This window comes from Dendrobates tinctorius, unplaced genomic scaffold (genome assembly GCF_039654945.1).
Source record: "Dendrobates tinctorius isolate UK_male_01 unplaced genomic scaffold, ASM3965494v1 ptg000062l, whole genome shotgun sequence".
NCBI lineage: Eukaryota > Metazoa > Chordata > Amphibia > Anura > Dendrobatidae > Dendrobates > Dendrobates tinctorius.
This window is the reverse complement of record NW_027361730.1, coordinates 3,533,414-3,556,554: the sequence shown is the minus strand read 5'-3', so window position 1 is coordinate 3,556,554 and position 23,141 is coordinate 3,533,414. Positions and strand designations below refer to the sequence as shown.

Sequence of the window (23,141 nt, the reverse complement as noted above, 5' to 3'; positions counted from 1 at the left end):
ATCTCTGCAGTTCATCCAGAGTGATCATGGGCCTCTTGGTTGCATCTCTGATCAGTCTTCTCCTTGTTTGAGATGGAAGTTTTGAGGGACGGCTGGGTCTTGGTAGATTTGCAGTGGTATGATACTCCTTCCATTTCAATATGATCGCTTGCACAGTGCTCCTTGGGATGTTTAAAGGAAATCTGTCACCCATTTTTAGTGATATCATGTAAAGACATCATTCAATTCTGTGTCACAAAAGGATTATATTAGCACTTTTGATCTCCCCTGAGACCCTGCCGGATACCTGAGAAAAGGCCTGAGCAGAGCGCATTACCCCAGAACCTGAGGAAGAAAATCATCTACTGAACGCACTGCTCAGGCCTTTTCTCAAGTATCCGGCATCCAGGAAGAGCGTCTCTTGCATGTGAAGACTTTCGGGTCATAGACGGCAGGGAAAAATACCTGCTCATGCGCAGTAGTGATTATATGCTTTGCCCACAGTTGGGCAAAGCATACTGCGCAAGCGCGAGCGGCCTTATCAATGCGCAGGCGCGAAAACACAATGGCATCTATGATATTCACACATGAAATTACGTCCAGCAAGCCAAGGTGGGGGGGAAGGAGAATAAGCTACGCCCATTGGACCGGACAGCGGCGATTTACATACATCGGAAGAGTGATTAAAAAGGTATTTATGCATCAAAGGTGCGGGGTCAGGGGGGATCAAAAGTACTAATATAATCCTTTTGTGACACAGAATTGAATGATATTTTTACATGATATCACTAAAAATGGGTGACAGATTCCCTTTAAAGTTTTGGAAATAATTTTGTATCCAAATCCGACTTTAAACTTCTCCACAACAGTATCACGGACCTGCCTGTTGTGCTCCTTGGTCTTCATGATGCTCTCTGTGCTTCAAACAGAACCCTGAGACTATCACAGAGCAGGTGCATTTATACGGAGACTTGATTACACGCAGGTGGATTATATTTATCATCATTAGTCATTTAGGACAACATTGGATCATTCAGAGATCCACAATGAACTTCTGGAGTGAGTTTGCTGCACTGAAAGTAAAGGGGCAGCATAATATTGCACGCCCCACTTTTCAGTTTTTGAATTTCCACAAAAATTTAAAATAACCAATAAATTTCGCTCAACTTCACAATTGTGTCCCACTTGTTGTTTATTCTTCACCAAAAATTTACATTTGATATCCTTATGTTTGAAGCATGATATGTGGGAAAAGGTTGAAAAGTTCCAGGGGGCCGAATACTTTCGCAAGGCACTGTATCTAAGTATATTCCTCTTAGTTACTAGAACTAAAGGGAGTTTTACACATACCGATATCGCTAGCAATATCGCTATAATGTCACCGATTTTGTGACGTTATAGCGATATTGCTAGTGATATCGCTATGTGTTATACTTACCTCCAACCGGCTCCCCCGCTGTCTGTCGCTGATCGCGCGAGATCGGCCAGCTCCATTTCTCGTCGGGCGCTTCCTGCTGGCGCCGACGAGCGACGTGTGGATGCGGGCGGGAGGACGTCAGGATCGCCGCGTCTGAAAGGTAAGTATCGTCCGCTGTATCGCTGCTGCATCGCTGTGAGATCTTCCTGTGTGGCAGCTCACTAGCGATCATTTAGTGATGCACCAGCGATCCTGACCGGGTCGTATCCTGGTCGGGATCGCTGGTGCATCGCTAAATGTAAAAGGGCCTTAACTGCTCTTAAAGCAAAGATGTGTGAAAATATTCCATCCCTGCATCCATGATAAGCACAGTATTAAACACCCCACTCCATATTCTAAATTCTGGTATTACTATGTTTTAGACTTGAAAGTAATAGAATTAAAGATTTTACTGTATATTTTTTTCATATATCTTTCTGTTATTTATTTTCAGGATGTTTTCTGTCTGGAAAAGAACTTGCTAATGGAGAACAGTTCGCCCAACCCTCAGATCCCTGCTCGGTGTGTGTTTGCTGGGAAGGTAGTGTGAATTGTGAGCCTAAAACTTGTCCATTATTGAACTGTCCCTACCCAGCTGCTGGTCCATGCTGCAAGGAGTGCCAAGGTGAATAATACAAAAATGCCTTTAACTAAACTTAAACGGGTTGTCCTATATCAGATATTTATGGCATATTCCATAAATACATCATAAATGTCAGAAAGATATTTATTCGTAGATTTGTCATATATGTCGTTTATGTGAATATCTCTTTAAGTAATATGCTCTCTGGCTCATGTGTGCAGAAAACTGTACATTTCAGAAGAAATTTGCTTTACATATTAACATCCAGCATGTAAATAAAATCACCTTAGTATTCTAGGAATTAGAATAAAATGTGGTAAATTACTCCACAGATTGCCAGTATCTGGGGCAGGTGTACCTGAACGGTCAGGAGTTTTCATCACCACAAGATTCTTGCAGTCGGTGTGTCTGCGCTGATGGATTTGTCACCTGCAATAAAAAGCCTTGCTATAAAGCTGGGTGCACCCACCCCAGCACCCCTCCAGGGAAATGCTGTCCGGCCTGTGATGGTGGGTAATATGTTCACAACCACTGAGCACCCAACTAACAGAAAGGAGAGATTGCAGTCTGTTCCTATTACACCTAATGTTACATGATTAAGATAGCAAGAGTGTCAGTTGTTCAGATCTACTCCCTAGTAATATCCAGAACAGCCCACAATGGCAACTTTTCACAAATCCTCACCAAAAATGCAATTAGCATAGCAGTTCGCTATGGGGTATATTGGTGCAGACACCTCAGGAAAAAAAACCTAATGTCCCCTAATTATTGAGAGTGAATCAGGTGCCACTTATTCCACCCCTGGTTAATGAAGTGGTGTGGGTCAGTAAGTGACACCTGATTCATTAAAAGGCGCACGCCAAGTCGTAGATCAGGCACATCTTAGAAGTAGCTCCATGTACCTTGCCAGTTATTGAGTGAAGTAAGATTTCTGGTGTAAGGTACAGTATGTCTGGTCATGAATTTGCCAGTTGCATTGCTGTGCCCCCATCCTGACGGCAAAGCTTTGGCAACTTTACAAAGCGTTTTACACCAGTTTTCTGGTGTAACAGCTTTCATGAATTGAGGGGCAATGTTTCCACAAATAGTGACATGGCCTGAAATGCTGTTTTTCTGTCTAGAATATCTCGCAGTTGTTTCTTTTGGAGACATATGTGAGATTGAAAAGGTAAGTAACCTGGCAAGAAATAAATACCCTGGCACTGAAGAAGTAGACTGTAGGTTCTTTGATGCTGAAGTGCAATTTATTATATCGGACACGTGAATGTAGAAACAAAATCCAACATTTCAACCAACATGGTCTTTTCAAGGATATCTCTAACTGTGATTGGAAATTTAGCATATACAGTATATATATATATATATATATATATATATATATGCACTGTATATACACTCACTGGCCACTTTATTAGGTACACCATGCTAGTAACGGGTTGGACCCCCTTTTGCCTTCAGAACTGCCTCAATTCTTCGTGGCAGAGATTCAACAAGGTGCTGGAAGCATTCCTCAGAGATTTTGGACCATATTGACATGATGGCATCACACAGTTGGCGCAGATTTGTCGGCTGCACATCCCTGATGCGAATCTCCCGTTCCACCACATCCCAAAGATGCTCTATTGGATTGAGATCTGGTGACTGAGGAGGCCATTTGAGTACAGTGAACTCTTTGTCATGTTCAAGAAACCAATCTGAGATGATTCGAGCTTTATGACATGGCGCATTATCCTGCTGAAAGTAGCCATCAGATGCCTGTTCTTAGCTGAGAGGAGTGGTACCCAGTGTGGTCTTCTGCTGCTGTAGCCCATCTGCCTCAAAGTTCGACGCACTGTGCGTTCAGAGATGCTCTTCTGCCTACCTTGGTTGTAACGGGTGGCAATTTGAGTCACTGTTGCCTTTCTATCAGCTCGAACCAGTATGCCCATTCTCCTCTGACCTCTGGCATCAACAAGGCATTTCCGGCCACAGAACTGCCGCTCACTGGATTTTTTTTCTTTTTCGGACCATTCTCTGTAAACCCTAGTGATGGTTGTGCGTGAAAATCCCAGTAGATCAGCAGTTTCTGAAATACTCAGACCAGCCCTTCTGGCACCAACAATCATGCCACGTTCAAAGGCACTCAAATCACCTTTCTTCCCCATACTGATGCTCGGTTTGAACTGCAGGAGATTGTCTTGACCATGTCTACATGCCTAAATGCACTGAGTTGCCGCCATGTGATTGGCTGATTAGAAATTAAGTCTTAACACACAGTTGGACAGGTGTACCTAATAAAGTGGCCAGTGAGTGTATATATATATAATGTATAATATATTTCATTTACAGTATATCGTATATAGTATAAGGATATCATACAAGCACATCAGACAGACAGTTACCAGAGCCCAATACTTGCTTTACCTCCCTTGCTCCTATTTTATTTCCTTATAGTTTATTACGACTGCATCTTACTAATCTATTTTTTTGTTTTTGCCTGATGTCCTTTCATTTCCTCCATAACAGGATGTTCATATAACGGCGTGGAACTGATTAACGGTCAAACTATCCCTGACCCCTCAAACACGGCGTGCTCGGAATGTACTTGTAGGGTGAGTTTAGAAGTCAAACATACTAGAAGGAATGTGTATTGCCTCATCCCGTCATAGAAAGCAGATGCAAGCTTACTCTGGTGGGATACCCTCCTCCCCGACTTCTTTTTACTTCTCATGAAATAGCACCGTGTTTTCATTTTAACAATAATTTTAAAGCCAGAGGGAAATTCCGAACTGCCCTAAAAAACAAAGATAAGCTCCTTTTGAAGAACTGACAAGAACCTGCTAGCTCAGGGTACATGGGAAGCATCTCTTCATGTTGTCCCAACAAAGCGGTCTTTAATATGCACCAATAAACTACCGCTTCAGATAGAGAGAGTTTATCAAGCTCACCAGAGTTCACTATTTGGAATCCATGATATTTAAACATTATTTGATGTCTTTTCACAATATTTGTGGCATGACCCAGCAGAAACTCAAATTTATTTGGAACGACTATCTCTGAGACCTGCTGAGTAATTCCTAAACGGTAAGGGAGTATGCTTTACTTATTAGTAGAGCATCTTTCCTGACGGAGGCTGGCTTCATGTAGGGCAATAGCGCTGTTGCATGTGTATGTTTGTATATTAGTATGCTCCTGAGAGGCTGTACATGACAAAGGGTTTATCTTTATGATATTTCCTGAATTCTTGCTTTATGTACTGCCTCCAGGGTCAGATAATGTTCTAAGTGGCACACTAGAACCAAGACTACAAGACTCCTTAATGCAACTCCTCATGACACAGGTGGTCACCCAACTGGCCCTTTCTCCTGTCTATGGGTGGTATGGAGAAAGATCAAAGGAGAAAACCACATGAATATGCTTCCATCTGTTCTGGGCTGTCTAAAGATTATTGAGCAGATCTCAAGGAAAGCCTGTTTTTCTAGATAGATAGAACATACAGACGTGAAAAAGGTTCCTGCAGGGACTGAAACATTGTTGTAACCACATGGCTTAATAAGGGCACAACTTATTGCTTGATTTGGATTTTGGAGTGCTGCCATTTTTGAAATTTTGTTGATATGCGGACTTGATTGAAGCCTTTGCACTTTTTCCTAGTACAGTGCTACTTCAGCTTTTCATCTTTTAGATAGATATAACAAATGCCTCTTTTTGGAATCTAAACAATAACCTGGAACTGAAATGAGCAAAGTGGGTTAATGGTGGAGGCCATCCTTGTCTGTAAAACAGTGGAGAACAATTGCCTATGTCCACCCCTGACCTCTCTCCTCTGTGTTCCCATAGAATGACCATTAGCATATTATACATATTTGTTATACGTAGATTAATATGTAGTAAAAAAAAAAATCAAGGGAGCTATAACTGTATGAGAACTGAAGATTTTAAAAAGGGAATTGCATACTTTTATATGGTTTCTTATACTGACCGACATTTTATAAATCCATGGACAATGAACCAAGGTTTTCTAACACAATATTATAATGTTAATATCAATAAAACATATTATCAAATGTCTTAATTAGGTATTGTATGTAACATTGGCATTTCTTCTGATTTGTTCAGTCTGGATCTGTACAGTGTGCACGCAAGCTTTGTTCTCCGGCTACCTGCCCACATCCAGTGACTGGACCCTGTGACTGTCCTCTGTGCCAGGGTGAGCTGCTAAATGTCATGCGTAGGCCTTATTAGCATTTAAGAGACTTTTCCTGTAGATATGAAATGGCAGGGACTAACACTAAAAAAGAGAAAATAAGGAGGATTTTGCAAGTACTTTATAATGTTGTCCTGCGCTTACATCTTATACCCACTATTCGGCTATGACCCAGTGTAAATGGTATATGGAGCAGAGCACTGCAGATCTTCTCCATCATTTTGTAGCCACTGCCAGGTATTTAAAATCTACTCGTATTGTAAAGAATGGCCATTGATCTGCAGTACCCAGCAGCGGCATGTACAGAGCGGTTCTGTTCTGGCTCTGTACACTGTTTACATGTGGCCACCGCCCAAGGTGATAACAAATAACCTGTGGGGGTTTCAGGTGTTGGACCCCTACAAATCTTATGTTGATGACATATCCCAAGGATGGGTCTTTGATGTGAAATGACTGGACAATCCTTTTAAAAATCTTCATTTTGTTCTTGTTATTAGGATGTCATTTTCAAGGTCGTAATTATATTGACGGTGAGGCTTTCACCTCACCACAAAATGAATGTGAGCAATGCCGCTGTAGGGTAAGTAATTGAGCACATCGGGTTCCAAGACCCTTACAAATACATAGCATTTTTTTTTTCTTTCAGTGCTTTCTCTGTATTTTTTAATAACCATGTTTCTGATTTTGCTTCCTAGAGAGGTCACGTCACTTGTGGCCCTCGGCCATGTGGCACAGCAAACTGCCCTCATCCAGGTGAAGACGCCTGTATGTGCCCTGTGTGTGATGGCTGCAATTATAATGGCCAGGATTGCGTCAATGGAGAGAGTTTTCCTGACCCTGATGATGAGTGTAGTCGCTGCTCATGCAAGGTTAGCAAGCTTTTTCTGCACCGTAAACACCCAGGCAAAAATTTGTATACAGTACATATTTCTATTACAGGTTTCATATATTTTTTTTAGTATTCTTTGTTTTTTCTTCTTCTTTTATCCAAAATAAATGTGCCTTTAACCATACAGTATACCTGCAGTGGACTCTCAGACTAACATTTGACTTATGATTTTTAACAGATTTAAACAGGGAACAGAGAACAACAGATTTTTTTGATTCAAGCAATATTTTATGTAGACTTCAATGATAATAATACCATACAGTAATGTCAGGTTTGTGCCTTTTAATAGGTAGGTGACACTCTGCTTCTAAACTTGCAAACTTTGCACATTTTTCGTACCCCAAAAATTGTTGCCATCAGAAAATTTCCACTTTAAACAATGGAAAATTATTGTCAGAAACAAGTCTGTGTTTTTATGAAAAGCTTTGGACAGAATAACACACACTGAATTACAAGAGACACCAGCCTTTACATGATTAGTCATCTCGGTATTGAAATTAGACACAGGAATTCAGCATAACATCAAGTGTTTTATTTTCATTAGCTTCAGTGTGAAACCACATTAGAATGGGAAAATAGGGCATCTTAAATGAGGCATGGTCTTCAGTGCTAAAATATCTATGGCCAGTATATCAAAAACTGCCAATATTGTACAGATTTTTTTGAACAATGGTGTCCAGAGTACACCAAGGATGGTGTGGATCAAAGAAGAACATCCGACTGAGGGATGATTGTAAATAATGGGTCAATGGAGGATTTCAGCAATCATTCTGATGACTTGGAGGTGCACGGTTGTGCAATTTGCAGCAGAATACAGAATTGGTTCTTTAGGTAAGACTGGCTTCACATGTGAAGCACAGATCACTCTCACATATCAGAAGATCCAGACCAACAACATTAATTGACAGGCAATGTGGGTTTGAGATAAGAGGCTTGTTAGGGCCCCGTCACACATAGCGACTCACCAGCGATCCCGACAACGATATCAACGTGTCAGGATCGCTGATGAGTCGCTACGTGATCGCTGGTGAGCTGTCAAACAGACAGCTTCACCAGCGATCAGGACCAGTGACGCCGAGCGCCCGGCGTCGCTGTGTACTTTAGTTACCAGCGCGCTGATGCAGGGAGCTGATAACTAAGGTACACATCGGGTTTCTAAGGGATGTGCGTCACTTTTAAACCTGATGTGTATCTTACTTACCAGCTCCCTGCATCAGTGCGCTGGTAACTAAGGTACACATCGGGTTTCTAAGTACAGCGCAGTGCTTAGAAACCCTGCGTTTACCTTAGTTACCAGCTGATCACTGGTCTCCAGCCTGTCACACGCAGCGATGCGTGCTGGCCAGCGGGAGACCAGCGACCAAAAAAATGTCCAGGGCTTTCCTACAGCGATCAGCGATACCGGCAGGGGGGCCGGTCGCTGATCGCTGTCACACACCGCGATCTCGCTGGTGAGATTGCTGTTACGTCACAAAACTTGTGACTCAGCAGTGATCTCGCTAGCGAGATCGCTATGTGTGACGGGGCCTTTACTCTCTGCTGTGGATGTGTGTCTTCCCCACACCTTTTCGCAATGGGAGTATTTTTGTGGTACTTTTTCTGCTCCAGGTCTGCAGTAAATTTGTTCCATGGGAATGTAGCCTTTGGTATCTGAATGTGTAAATCATCATTCCTTACACAAATGGGCTAAGTGAAACAGAGGAGCATGTGACCAATCACCAGTGGGCAAATAATTGAACCACTGAGCTGTGGAAAGCATTGCCTGGTCAGATAAATCCATATTTCTGTTGCATCATCCTAATGGGAGGGTCAAAATGTCACACAAAATGCAGGATTTAATTAGCCCTTCCTGTCAGGCATCAACAGTTTAGCCTTCTGGAGGTGGAGTAATGGTTTGGGGACTGTGTTCCTGTTACGTTGTGGGTCCTTTGTTACGTGTGGATGAACATTTGGACAGTAAGGCATTCTTAAGCATTGTGGTTGACCAAGTTCATCTCTTCATAGCAGCTGTTTACCATTTGGCAGAAATACACTTTATACTGGACAATGTACCATGTTACCAGTGTGTTCTAGTCATGGATTGGATCCAGTATCATGACTGTGAGTTTCCCTACTCAGTAGGTGCCCTTCCCCAAGCTCAGGGTGAGTAACTAGTGCCTAGTGATGGGCTCAGAAGCTCACACAGGATTATGGATTTTGCAAGACCTGCAGTTCTAATAAATTATTACAACAGCATGAAAAAGAAGGAAGCAAAATAACGTAATGGAATATATTACAAAGATTTATACCTTTACTGTTCAATAAATGAATACAAAAGTTGATTTACTCATTCAGCAATATCAGTGTCTATGTCAGCGTGTTCTTTGTGTCTTTCAGAACGGAGAAGTGACCTGTGTGTCTACTTCTTGTCCACGAATATCCTGTTTGCACCCAGTGACTCCACCAGGGGAGTGCTGCCCACGATGCACAGGAATATGTAAGCACCAAGGACGAGTGTTTAAGAATGGTGAAATTTTCCAGCTACCCGGAGATATTTGCACCCAGTGTTCCTGTAGGGTGAGTTCATGGTGTGAAAATGTAATTGCAAGGAAGAAAATTTGAAGAAAAAAATATTTTCTGAACTTTCAGAACCTGCAGTCTTCATTTTTAAAATGCACCCTTAGGTTCTTCTCAAGGGCTTTCAAACACTAGAGCACCTAAAATAAAACACTCAAACAATGCTATAGAAAGTGTTACTACACTTATTGTAGGTCTCAATATGTTCTAACAGAACTGTAATAACCATAATTTTTTTAAAACTTGAAACCCTTTCCTAAATTTTTTTTATTATTTTCACTTTTTAGAATGAGATGGTGACATGCCAACGTGTTCAATGTGAAAAAGACTGCAGTCATCCAGTATCCTCAATATCGTCTTCTTGCTGTCCTGTATGTGAGCGCTGTCTGTATGAGGGCAAAGAATTCTCTAACCATCAGACATTCACTTCTGTGTCTGACCTGTGCCTCCGTTGTGTGTGTCTGGATGGCAGTGTCACATGCACCCACGTAGTGTGTCCTCAAGTCTTCTGTGCCAACCCAATCAGCAAGCCTGGTCAATGCTGCATGGTGTGCCCAGGTAGAGTGGTGCTCTAGCATAGTAAAGAGAAGTTAACATTATGCAGTTTTGTCTTTACTTTCCTTAAAGCACCATTCCAGTGTTTTTCTTTATTGCATCTGGTGCTTTAAATTTTATTCCCATGTCCCCGTTCTCATACTCACCCTCCAGCATTTTCATCTGTTTTCGCTTTCCCATTGGTCTCTGGCGAAAAGTGACCCATTTGCAATTCTAGTATTTTATGGAGCCATGCTGAGGTCCCTTTTCAATACAAGTCTATGAGAGCTTGTGACATAGCTTCTAACTTACGGACAGTCAGAAGCTGCGATCACAAGATGGCACAGGGGGGCTGGAACGGCATCAAAAAAGCTGTGAAGATGCCTGAGGATAAGTACAGTATATGACCGGGGGCAGGTGGCTTAGATTTAAAGTGACACTCCTGGAGTGGTGCATTAAAGAATATTGCCACTACTTTTTTATTGATGTCCTATCATTAGGATAGACTATCGATATCTGATTGGTGGGGGTGCAACACCCTGCGCTCTTGCCAATCAGCTGGCACCAGTGCCAGTGGCAGTCGGAAGTTCTATGATGCTGCCGGAACACAGCAACTCCATAAAAGCTATAGTGGGATCAGACAGGTACTGCAGATGCATCACCTTTTCTTGTGAATAATGTATGGACCTTAAGTGCCTGACCACAGCTGCTATAGAAGTGACAGAGCTACTGTCTTATGGCAGCATCCGAGAACTTCTGTCCACCATCGGTAACAGCTGATCGGCGTATATGCCCCCACCGATCAGATATTTATGGCTGTCCTAGGGCTAGCGATCAGTAAACAAGTAGTGGCCAACCCCTTTAATATACAGTTCAAAATAAAGTACAAGGTAAAGAGCAAAAAGCTATTTTTATTGAACTGAACTATCAAAAAGGTATCATTAAGTAACATTTATTAACATTTATACCTTATTTACTTGTGTTTTATTTTTAGTTTGTCACTATGAAGGAAAAGAGTATAGTGATGGAGCCCGCTGGGTGCCCTCCTCAAATTCATGTCTGCAGTGTACATGTACAGTAAGTACCAGATAGCTTGTTCTTTAGATAATTCCTTTTTATATGCATCTGGAACAATCTGAAGAAAATAGTAGTGGACAGTGATAGGTTATATACGTGGTCTTGTGCACTTGGCCTGTGTGGCAGCGTAATGACTCCATAGTATGGAACAAACCTCCACTGTGTGCTGCAGCACATGATGTGTAGGGTGCCATATGTGCAGAGATGCTCCTCTGGAAGAACTTCCTACCTACTGAGTTTGATGGAGCCTCTTCCGCAGCACACAGTCATAATTTCTATAGCTCCCAACAGAAAAAATGTCTGTATGAAACCTTGTGAAATTGGAGGCATAATGAGAAACCTTAGAAGTGCCCTGCACTCTTATCGAAGTCCTATTATATCTGCACAAAGTGGAGGCATAATGTTAACTTGTGCATGAGACCTAATGTTCGTTTTTACATTTTGTTGGTTTGTTAATAAGGGCAGTCATTCATCTCAGTCATGGTACATGTAGTAATACTTGTGGCTTTCATCATTATTTCTATCCTGTGGGTGATTTAATTTTGAATGAATTTTGCACAGTGGTGAAAACCACTTAATCAGAAGGGAAATATTTCCTTGAGTTCTACACAAGTTTAGTTAATTTTAACTAACCACTGCTAGATATACAATGCAATGCCCTGAATATATACAGTATACAATGATATGTCAATGATATACAATATGTACAGTGATATATAACGCCCTGAGTGAGACAGACTTTTATATGAAATCCAGGAACAGGTCATGTAAAATAATGACTACGTAACTTACCCTATGGAAGGTAAGATATGAATTACATGGAATGTTCCCCTGAATACATTATGAATAGCTCGCTAATGTTATCTAATATTCCCCCAGGCAGGAAACGTACGGTGTGACCCTCCCGTGTGTCCCACTCTACCTTGCACCCAGCAGGTGACAGACCCAGGAGCGTGTTGTCCTCGCTGCAGAGGTACGTCTAATGCAAGAGCCATTTTCACAGCTTGAATTCCATGCAATACAAGAAGGGTTTACCCTAAATTATTGAAGCAGCAGTGTTTTATCACCACTTCAAGCCATATAATCTTAAGATCTAACCCACGAAGGAGTGCAGGCTTTTGTCCAGTCCATTAATTCGATTGGAAACTTGTTCAGGATACAAATAATTTACTTAAGTAAAACATATTAAATTGTAAATGTTTCAGTTACTGGCAATGAATGAGGAAACACTGAATTTTTCAGCTTTTAATAGACACTTAATTGGCATTAACAGATGACATGAACTTTGTGAAATAATACCTACTCTGTCAATTTATTTTTTCATTTGACATTATTTATAAAGCTCCACGTTCTTCCAGCATTAAAGCCTAAGGAAGTACCTACAGTTACTAGTAATGTTAAGTAATGAGTTATGCTTGCAGGTATTTTTCATAGACTAGCATAAGATGCGGAAAATCTGCATGTAAGAAATGCATTTTTTTACTGCATTTTCGCAGCAGAAACACATAATTTATGTACTTTTTAAGTAAATTAGGTTACTTGTTTTTTTAATTGTGCTTTCCATTGCATATTTTTACATACTTTTTTGACGCTTCTGTTTTTGGTATGTCATGTTTTAAACAAAACTGCTTTGTTTTTGATAATTCCTCGGGTTTGGCTTTGTCAAAACTTTATTAATATAGTCATGGACGGACTACATACGTTTTGATGCGTTTATGCCACAGGAATGTATTAAAAACGCACATGTGTTTTCTACTTGCTGATTTTCCGAAACTAATGCAAGTCTATGGGAAAATCTGCACATAAAACTTCCACATTTTGCTAAAGATTTTCCGTTCGTATTTAACATCACAAAACTTTTGCTGCTGTATTTGGCCACTTGCTCGTAGTTACTATCATGTCAAAAAATTGAGCCAATGACTTCCTGTATTTTGCAGGTTGTGTATACAATAGTCGGGAATACAAAGACAACAGTAACTGGATTTCCACTGTGGATCACTGCATGTCCTGCATGTGCGTAGATGGAGTTACCACCTGTTCCAAGGTGCAGTGTATCACATCCTGCACTAACCAGATAACACTGCCAGGAGAATGCTGTCCGCTATGTGCAGGTTGGAGACAACTTTATGATTTGATTTTAGATTTAAAAAGAATTGTGTAGTGAAATGTATATCTCTGTGAAAATGCTACATACACAAGCAACGGTACATAGTAACAATCAATAGTGCCATGATATTGCCAACAGAATACAAATACTGTAGGAAGTAACAGAGTGCTACCTGATCTTGGGAGAATACTCAAGTCAAGAATCAGATACAATAATCGCCTCTTAGTCTCTGCAGCTTGTAACTTTTGCAATTTAAGACCTGGACACACTTTCTGATAAGGCAAAGGCAACACAAAATAACTATGGTCATATAGCTCCAAAACAATTAGCTACACTGTAGCCAAATACTTGGTGCCGCTTAGCATCTAAATAAATTGTGTTATACGATTTTCTGATAAATATTCCATATAGTGTCCATATTAAGATTATACTTTTTGAGCCCTCTGACAAAATGAAATGTTCCCTTTCTGGTGTTCTATAAGCTTGAAGAAGTGTAAACCTAGTGGTCTTAGAGGATGTGCACACAGCATATTTTACTGTCTGCCTGGAATCCGCCTGAAAAAAAGCTAAAAAAAAAAACTTTAAAAAACGAAGATGTACAGTATGTGCTTATGGGTTAGGTAACAACCCTATACATCTGCAACAGTGACAAGTTTAATATGAACATCCCATTCACAAGTGCAACATTTTCTGGTCTAAGTACCGCATAGTCATACTAAACCACTCCCAAGGGCTACAGTAAAACTTAGTAGCGTATTATTACCTGAGACATATTTTAAGTGTATGTTCCGCATGCCTGACAAAGGTCCAGATAGAAAAGTCAACACCTCCAGCAAAAAATCAGCCATAATTGTAGCTATAAACTACATTGGCGATGGCCACATGGATAGGCAGCCATTTTCCTAAAATGTATTGAAGACACAATGATGGCTGGAGTAACAATCCTCTCTTCTATGATATGGAAGCTATACGTAAGCAGCCACACACAGGCAGGCATGTCTGTAGCTAGTTGGATGCGTGCTGGACAGAATGTCATCCTTACCTGTTTGTGGATCCTTAGGCCCCTGGTTGTCTACCTCTGATATAGGACTGAGAAGGTCAATGCCAACATCAATAATGTTCTAGGCCAGTGAAGAGATTAATGTTCCTAAGCAGTTGGAGTTATGCTGCAACCCAGTTTAAGAAATTCCTTCTGTACATACATGTGGCAAAAAGTCAAGGGTTTTGTCTATGACTATTATGTGCTATTATACTTTTTGTGCTTGAAACATGATCTTTAGAATGTTTTTTCCTTTTCCTCAAGATTGTGTATCTGGTAAAAAAGTATATTCTCCTGGAGACAGTTTTCATCCATCAAATGACCCTTGTGAAATCTGCACATGTGAGGTGAGAGGTAGATATATGATATCTGTTTATTTTACAATAACTTCAGCATGGTCAGTTTATATAGCTATAGATTGTGATAATGTGCTGTGTTTAGCGTTTACTTGATGGCCGTCAGTATAGACGTTGCAGCAAGAAGCAATGTCCCAGCTTGGTGGATTGTCCTCAACATCAAATTCTGCCTCCTGCTTTTGGCCAGTGCTGTGCCAGCTGTGCTCGTAAGTCTAAATTTTTACCAGTACAATATATTTCATTTTAATGTCACAAACTCAGTATTTAACACTACTGTATTGTATATTTTTCAGAGGCTCTGAGCAATTGTACAGACTTACTGGTGGGAAGTGAGATACAGGCTGTGAATGACCCTTGTTATATGTGCCAGTGTAAGGTATGGGAATAACATTATAGATGAGAATAACTTTATATAATAGTGTTTCAAAATGTCTAGGAAGATCTGGAGACTGTGGCTGCTGGTTGGTGGAGCGAGCTGGCAGAGGATAGTTAACATGCTGGGTCAGAACCCGAGTGGGTTGAGTCACGACAGAAGCCGAGTCAAGGATGTGATCAGGAGGAATCTGAGATGAATATCAGGAGGACAAGGTCAGAGTCAAAAATGTAAGACAGACAGAAAGTCAAAAGAGTCCAAAGTCAGTAACCAGAAATAACAGTACAATCAAACAGTAGGGATTCACTATGCATTAGATTAGATTAGATTAGATTAGATAAACTTTATTGATCCCGGAGGAAATTACAGTATTACAGCAGCAGAACAAAGATCAAGAACATTACAAGAACAATACACACTTTACAAAATAAGTCTATATGGACAGCAGATGCGGATAGACTGGTACTTGTAACTCACCAATTCCCCCCCATACACTTTGAACTTCATTTAGTCTTGGGATGCTTTACACTTATACATTTGTTAAACATCCCCACAGCTGTCGGAACAAACGATTTTCTATATCTTTCCTTTTTACACATTAGTTGGAGTAGACGCTTGCTGAATGTGCTCTTTTGCTTCGCAAACAGTTCATAGAGCGGGTGTGTATTGTTGCTCATTATAGCCTTGCATTTCTTAGTAATTCTATCCTCTAATACCTCCTCGAAAGTCCTGAGTTGTAGACCCACCGCCGCACTAGCCTTCTTGATAAGTTTATTCAGCTTATTCGCGTCAGCTGTGCGCACACTACTACCCCAGCATATAATTGCATCAAAGATTGCACTCGCCACAATGGATTGGTAGAACATTTCAAGCATTTTGCTACACACATTAAACGACCTTAACTTCCTTAGGAAGTAAAGTCAAACCAAACCATCAAACCAGGTTAGACTACATTTATAACTGGAAGCTTGCAGCACATAGTTTAGATAGGCTCTGACCCTGCCCAAGGCTCACAGCTACAGCTAATTACAACTGATGATTAGTACGCTGCATTAACCAAGATAGATGGTATAACAAGTCCAAACTATCCTAATGCTTAACCCTGGATCAGGCTTATCTCTGGCACTACCGAGTTCTGACGCAGTGCGCTTGACAGGCACAGGTTAGAAAACTGCCTATAATATCGATTATCTCAATTTCTGGCCTGTAAAAGTAATCAGTGACCTTCATAGGGATGTATTAAGAGAGAGTACACAAAATCAGATAAAAAAAAAAAATTAATAACCATAAACGTAATAAAACAAAAAGTACCCCAATTTCACAACTACTGCCAAAACCCTCTTGTTTGTAAGAAAACCCTACTTCTTTCTACAAAATATCCACAAGCGTTGCATCATTCATTAACAAAACGAGCAAAATAAACAATTGTGATGAAAAAAACCCTAGAAGGTAAGGACCTTCAAAAGTGAGAACCGTTAGGCACATCGAGCCTGAGAAGCCACAGAGGTTGCACCTTTTCTCCGCAAGGATGACAGTAAAACTGAGAGGGGGGTTTCAAGCAGCACCTAAATATAGGAAGGTACTGGTGGGGAGAGGTGAGATCCTCTGCCGCTTTGGAGAGGAGGAGGAAACAAAAATGTGTGAGCTGAGGCTGTCTGGCCTATTGCACCTGACACAGGGTTAACTGGGCAAATTTGTAGGCAATGCAACTGCGGCACTGCCTAGCATCAGAGGCAGTTCTGACTCGGATGTAGCAGCAGGAACTAATACTGCTTGGACTGTGATAGTATTTTATTGCAAATATTTGTAAAAGCATTAAAGGGCTATTTTGATTTCTGAAGACCACAGTCACTGTAACCCGGCTGCAATTTTGATAAATGCTGCTCCCATTGTCTGTTAATGTAGTTAGTGGTGATGTCATATCAACAGCACTTCAGCCAAACAGGGAGCTCACTGGTTCTGAGTGGTGTGAGCTTTCAGCTCGGGCAGAGTCACTTAGCTCATATATTGGCTGCAGTGCTGTCGATATGACATCAGCGCTGCAGACAATCACAGATACTGGAAGCAGCAGAGACTCGGCACTAGACCTGACGAGATTGAGTAAAGCATGTTTTTTTTTTAAATCAAACTGCAGCAGAGGTTATAGTACTATTATCATTTGCTATATATGTTTATCATATGTGCTTAATTGCAATACTTTTCTTTATGCCTATGCAAAAATCAATAATAAAAATCATTAATAAAAACAAACATAAAAGAATGTCTCTATACACTAGTCTGAAACAGATTTAAAGCCATACTTTCTAGCTCCGTATTTGGAGTCTATTAACAATTCCAGCTCTCTTAGGCTATGTTCCCACGATGAATATTTGGTGAGTTTTTGACGTCGCAGATTTTCTGCACTTATTAGGTAAATTAGGTTGCATTGTTTTCATTGTGTTTTTGAGTTAGCTTTTTTACACGTGTTTTTATCGCATGTTTGACGCTGTAGTTTTTCTCTTTCCGGTATGTTCTGTATTAAATAAAGCTTCTTTGTTTTTGATACTTACTGCTATTTAGCTTTAACAAAACTTTATTGATACAGTCATGTGGGGATTACATGTGTTTTTAGTGCCATTCCGGATCGGAAAGGCCCAAAACACACGTGTTTCTTTTTACCCTTAGTTATACTATATCTAAAGACAAGAGAAAGGTTATAACACGGAGGACCGTGAAACCAAGTATAAACACTATAGAGAAAAAGGTCCTCCAAGGATATTATATAAAATATTCAAATTTTATTAAATGACACAAAAAATAAAAATAAACAGCAAACCATACAGAAAGTGGAAAATAGCATGACACTGGGTGACAAACATAAGAACTAAAATGACTGGTACAATAATGTAGCACATGAGGGAATATAAAACAATTCTTAAAGTGCTGGTGCAGCAAGCAGAAATTATTATTATTATTTATTGTTATAGCGCCATTTATTCCATGGCGATTTACATCTAAGGAGGGGTATACATAAAAACAAGTACAATAATGTTAAACAATACAAGTCATAACTGGTACAGGAGGAGAGAGGACCCTGCCCGCGAAGGCTCACAATCTACAAGGGATGGGTGAAAATACAGTAAGCGAGGATAGAGCTGGTCATGCAGCGGTTTGGTCGATCGGTGGTTACTGCAAGTTATAGGCTTGTCGGAAGAGGTGGGTCTTCAGGCTCTTTTTGAAGGTTTTGATGGTAGGTGAGAGTCTGATATGTTGTGGTAGAGAGTTCCAGAGTAGGGGTGATGCGCGAGAGAAATCTTGTATGCGATTGTGGGAAGAGAAGATAAGAGGGGAGTAGAGAAGGGGATCTTGTGAGGATCGGAGGTTGCGAGCAGGAAATTACCGGGAGACAAGGTCACAGATGTATGGAGGAGACAGGTTGTGGATGGCTTTGTATGTCATGGTTAGGGTTTTGTACTGGAGTCTCTGGGCAATGGGGAGCCAGTGAAGGGATTGACAGAGGGGAGAAGCTGGGGAATAGCGGGGGGGGACAGGTGGATTAGTCGGGCAGCAGAGTTTAGAATAGATTGGAGGGGGTGCGAGAGTGTTCGAGGGGAGGCCACAGAGCAGGAGGTTGCAGTAGTCAAGGCGAGAGATTATGAGGGTATGGACTAGGGTTTTTGCAGATTTTTGGTTGAGGAATGAACGGATTCGTGAAATATTTTTTAGTTGAAGTCGGCAGGAAGTGGAAAGGGCTTGGATATTATGGTTTGAAGGAGAGATCAGCGTCAAGGATTACCCCGAGGCAGCGAGCTTGTGGGACTGGGGAGAGTGGGCAGCCGTTTACTGTAATGGATAGGTTTGTTGGGGGGGTCACGTGAGATGGGGGAAAGATGATGAATTCTGTTTTGTCCATGTTAAGTTTCAGAAATCTAGCAGAGAAGAAGGATGAAATAGTGGATAGACATTGAGGGATTCTGGTTAGTAGGGAGGTGATATCTGGTCCAGAGATGTAGATCTGTGTGCCATCAGCATAGAGATGATACTGAAATCCATGAGATTCTATGAGCTGTCCCAGGCCAAAGGTGTAAATGGAGAAGAGCAGGGGTCCTAGGACTGAACCTTGTGGGACTCCAACAGATAGGGGGCGAGGTGAGGAGGTGGTGTGTGAGTGGGAGACGCTGAATGTCCGGTCTGTTAGGTATGATGAGATCCAGGATAGGGCCAAGTCTGTGATGCCAAGGGATGAGAGGGTCTGTAATAATAGGGAATGGTCCACTGTGTCAAAGGCAGCCGACAGGTCCAGGAGGAGGAGGACAGAGTAGTGTCGCTTGCTCTTGGCGGTTAAGAGGTCATTGGTGACCTTAGTAAGGGCAGTTTCAGTGGAGTGGTGTGACCGGAAGCCAGATTGTAAGCGGTCGAAGAGGGAGCAAGAAGAGAGATGGAGGACAGTTCAAGGTAGACGTGTTGTTCCAGTAGCTTGGAGACATAGGGGAGAAGTGATATAGGGCGATAGCTAGATAAAGAGGATGGGTCAAGAGAGGGCTTTTTGAGGATAGGTGTGATGGAGGCAGGTTTAAAGCTTGAGGGGAAAACACTAGTTGTTAGTGATAGGTTGAAGAGATGGGTTAGGGTTGGGATGAAGACTGTGGTGAGGTTTGGGATGAAGTGGGAAGGGATCGGGTCAAGTGCACAAGTGGTGAGATGTGATCTTGAGAGTAGAGTGGAGAGTCGATCTTCTGTAATGGTGGAGAAGTTGGTTTTGGAGGTGGAGGGCTGGGAAGTCGGGAGGAGGGGCTCTGGGGGTTGTTGACCAAAGCTGTCTCTGATGTTATCAATCTTCTGCTTGAAAAATGAGGCAAAGTCTTCAGCTGAGATGAGTGGGGAGGGAGGAGGTGCTGGGGGACGGAGGAGAGAATTGAATAACTGTTTAGGGTTGTGAGACAGGGAGGATATGAGAGATGAGAAGTAGGTTTGTTTAGCTGTGGCGAGTGTGGTCTTGAAAGTAGTGAGGGACTGTTTGAATGCGATGAAGTGCTCGTTGGAGTGGGATTTTTTCCATCTGCGCTCAGCAACCCTGGAAGCTCGCCTCAGTTCTTTGGTCAGGCTGGTGTGCCAGGGCTGTCTGTTGATTTTGCGAGCTTTGGTATGTGTAAGTGGGGCAGCAGATTCCAAAGCTACAGCTATTGTGGTGTTATATAGAGCAGCAGCATCATCCACATTGTGTAAGGAACTTTTATCTGTGAGAGGGAGGAGGGATTCAGAGAATGAGTGTAGGTCAAGGTGTTTAAGATTTCTGCGAGGGTGTGAAAGTTTGTGGGGTGGGGATTGTAGACATGGAATGGAGAGGGAAGAGAATGTGAGAAGGTTGTGGTCAGAGAGAGGAAGAGGTGAGTTAGAGAGGTTAGATAGGGAGCAGAGGCGGGTGAAGATGAGGTCCAGTGTGTGGCCATCTTTGTGGGTAGCGGTAGAACACCATTGAGTGAAGCCGAAAGAAGAAAGTGAAAGAAAGAAATTTAATGGAAGCAAAGTGTCAATGGGGATGTTGAAGTCGCCCATGATGATAGTAGGGATGTCCGCGGAAAGGAAATGAAGTAGCCAGGTGGTGAAGTGGTCAAAGAAGGTGGTGGCTGGCCCTGGGGGGCGATAGATGACAGCCAGTTGGAGGTTGGAGGGGGAGTAGATGTGCACAGAGTGCACCTCAAAGGAAGGGAGGGTAACAGAGGGTGGCAGTGGGATTGGGGAGAAGGAGCAGGTATCTGACAGGAGAAAACCAACTCCTCCGCCATGTTTGCTGCTGGGGCAGGGGGTGTGAGAAAGGTGGAAGCCACCATATGAAAGTGCAGCAGGAGAGGCTGTGTCATAAGGGGTGAGCCAGGTTTCGGTGATGGCGAGGAAGGAAAGTTTGGTAGTAACAAAAAGATCATGGATGTAGGAAAGCTTGTTGCAGACAGAGCGAGCGTTCCACAGAGCTCCTGTTAGTGGGACTGGGGAAGCGGGGGCTGGGTGAATGGGTATAAGGTTGGAGTGGTTACGGAAGGTTGTGATAGAGCGTGGATGGGAGGTAGAAATGACTGTGGGAATGTGGTGAGGAGAAATAGATAATATTAATGATATAATCTCACATATTAGAGCCTAATAGCATGTTAAATGAAGCCTGCAGCGACATTATGCACAATGAAATAGATGAAACCCAGACATTGCTAGTTTCCCATAGCTGATCTCCTCAGAAGGAAAAAATCCTTCCTAAAAAATAAATGATGTGGGTATAGAGAGGATCAAGTAAGGGAAATACACCTCATGGCTAGAGAATTAAAGCAATAACATATTTACCATAATGAAAGAATCACCCAGGGTCCCCCTTAACGCACGTTTCAATGAATATCTTCCCTTACTTGATCCTTTTTGTGTCATTTAATAAAATTTGAATATTTTATATAATATCCTTGGAGGACCTTTTTCTCTATAGTGTTTATACCATATCTAGTTCAATTCTGTGGGGAACATCCGCAAAAAAACTCGGTTTGTAACCGCAAGTGAAATTGATGATTTTCTACACGCACTGTAAGTCAGTTTACATAGCGTTAAGAAGCACTGTGAACCTGAGATTTCTATAAATCCCATCCACTTTGCTGGAACTGAAAGACGCTACAAATACTCATAGAGAGAACGTAACCTTTAGATACGATCTGTTGCAAATAGTATTTATTATGAATATGTCATTTGCTTGTTGTTTCCTCAGGATTTGACATGGGTATGTGAGCACAAGCCATGCCCTCTTCTCAGTTGTCCTCGTTCAGAGCATATCACCCCACCGAGATCTTGCTGCGCTGTTTGCAAAGGTAATTACACTACAAGACGCTACTTTAGGTTAACATTAGGGTTGAGCGAGCATATCTGTGGGTACTCGGTATTCGGCGAGTAATGTGGTACTCGCGGTACTCGGAAAATAGCGAGTATTTCGGTTCTCCCGCCCAGCAGTTGCCAATCACAGTAATGCCGCACCCTTCTTGGTTGTGGGTGGCATGAGTCATCATAGCCTGTCACTAAGCCCTGCCGCCGCCATTTTCTGCACATTGCATGCAGAACATAGCTAGTTTAGGGAGAGTGTGAGCAGCTGCTAGGGAGAGTTGTGTTTTTTGGTTAAAATCAGCCAGAAATCCTCTGTGAAACCCAAATGCTCTTTTCAGAGCTGAAAGTATAAGGTCAGGTTGGGACTGAGTAGTGACCGTTTTCCCAGCTTTTTTTAGGTCACATTTACCCCTGCAGGGCAGGTTTTTTTCTGCAGTTGCGGTGCTGTGTTCACAGCGAATAGGACACACGCACAGTACTCCACAACTGACACGCAGCCAGCACTGCTGTCTTGTGTGGTGTCTGGGCTGTGTATTCTTGCCTTAAACCTCAGGGCAGTTTTTTTGTGCTGTTGCGGTGCTGTGCTCACAGCGAATAGCACGCACGATACTGCACAACTGACACGCAGCCAGCACCGCTGTCTTATGTGGTGTCTGGGCTGCGTATTCTTGCCTTAAACCTCAGGGCAATTTTTTAGTGGCAGCACCGCTGTCTTGCGTGGTTACTGGGGTGCGTAATCTCACCTTAAACCTCAGGGCAATTTTTTTTCTGCTGCTGCGGTGCTGTTTGTAAAACACAAAGCAGTACTAGCCTGTAGTGCTACCTTCCACAAAGCACTAACTGCTCGTTCCCCAATATCTGCATCTGAACATCTGCAACTATGGCAGAAAAATCCAAAATTCCTATAAAGGCTGTTGTGAAGGGACAGGGACGTGGACGCGGGGTCATTGTTGCCCAACAAAACACAGAGTCTGGGAGATCGAAGAAGGTTGATGCATCTAGGTTCCAGGCGAAATTTCCTGGTCTGGAACATAAACAGGTCTGGAAGCCAGAAGAACAAGAGCAGATACTGTCTTGAATGGCTGATAAGGTCTCAACGAAATGTTCTAGCAGCACCCAATCGTCCATGACAAAACATACTGTCCATACAGATAAAGCTGGGTCATCCTATTCTCAAA

General features: G+C 42.0%; 1 protein-coding gene across 1 annotated transcript in view; it reads left to right on the top strand.

Annotated features, from left to right (window-relative positions):
- The window catches only part of KCP (kielin cysteine rich BMP regulator), a 265,538-nt gene that overhangs the window by 216,955 nt on the left and 25,442 nt on the right, over positions 1 to 23,141 (top strand). The window contains exons 31-45 of the mRNA XM_073579223.1: positions 1,890 to 2,060; positions 2,351 to 2,527; positions 4,524 to 4,609; positions 6,117 to 6,207; positions 6,702 to 6,784; positions 6,900 to 7,073; positions 9,470 to 9,649; positions 9,937 to 10,207; positions 11,178 to 11,260; positions 12,140 to 12,233; positions 13,198 to 13,371; positions 14,671 to 14,753; positions 14,848 to 14,968; positions 15,056 to 15,138; positions 21,854 to 21,953. Coding sequence (XP_073435324.1) covers positions 1,890 to 2,060; positions 2,351 to 2,527; positions 4,524 to 4,609; positions 6,117 to 6,207; positions 6,702 to 6,784; positions 6,900 to 7,073; positions 9,470 to 9,649; positions 9,937 to 10,207; positions 11,178 to 11,260; positions 12,140 to 12,233; positions 13,198 to 13,371; positions 14,671 to 14,753; positions 14,848 to 14,968; positions 15,056 to 15,138; positions 21,854 to 21,953 — 1,971 coding nt within the window. The remainder of the gene's footprint in view (positions 1 to 1,889; positions 2,061 to 2,350; positions 2,528 to 4,523; positions 4,610 to 6,116; positions 6,208 to 6,701; positions 6,785 to 6,899; positions 7,074 to 9,469; positions 9,650 to 9,936; positions 10,208 to 11,177; positions 11,261 to 12,139; positions 12,234 to 13,197; positions 13,372 to 14,670; positions 14,754 to 14,847; positions 14,969 to 15,055; positions 15,139 to 21,853; positions 21,954 to 23,141) is intronic.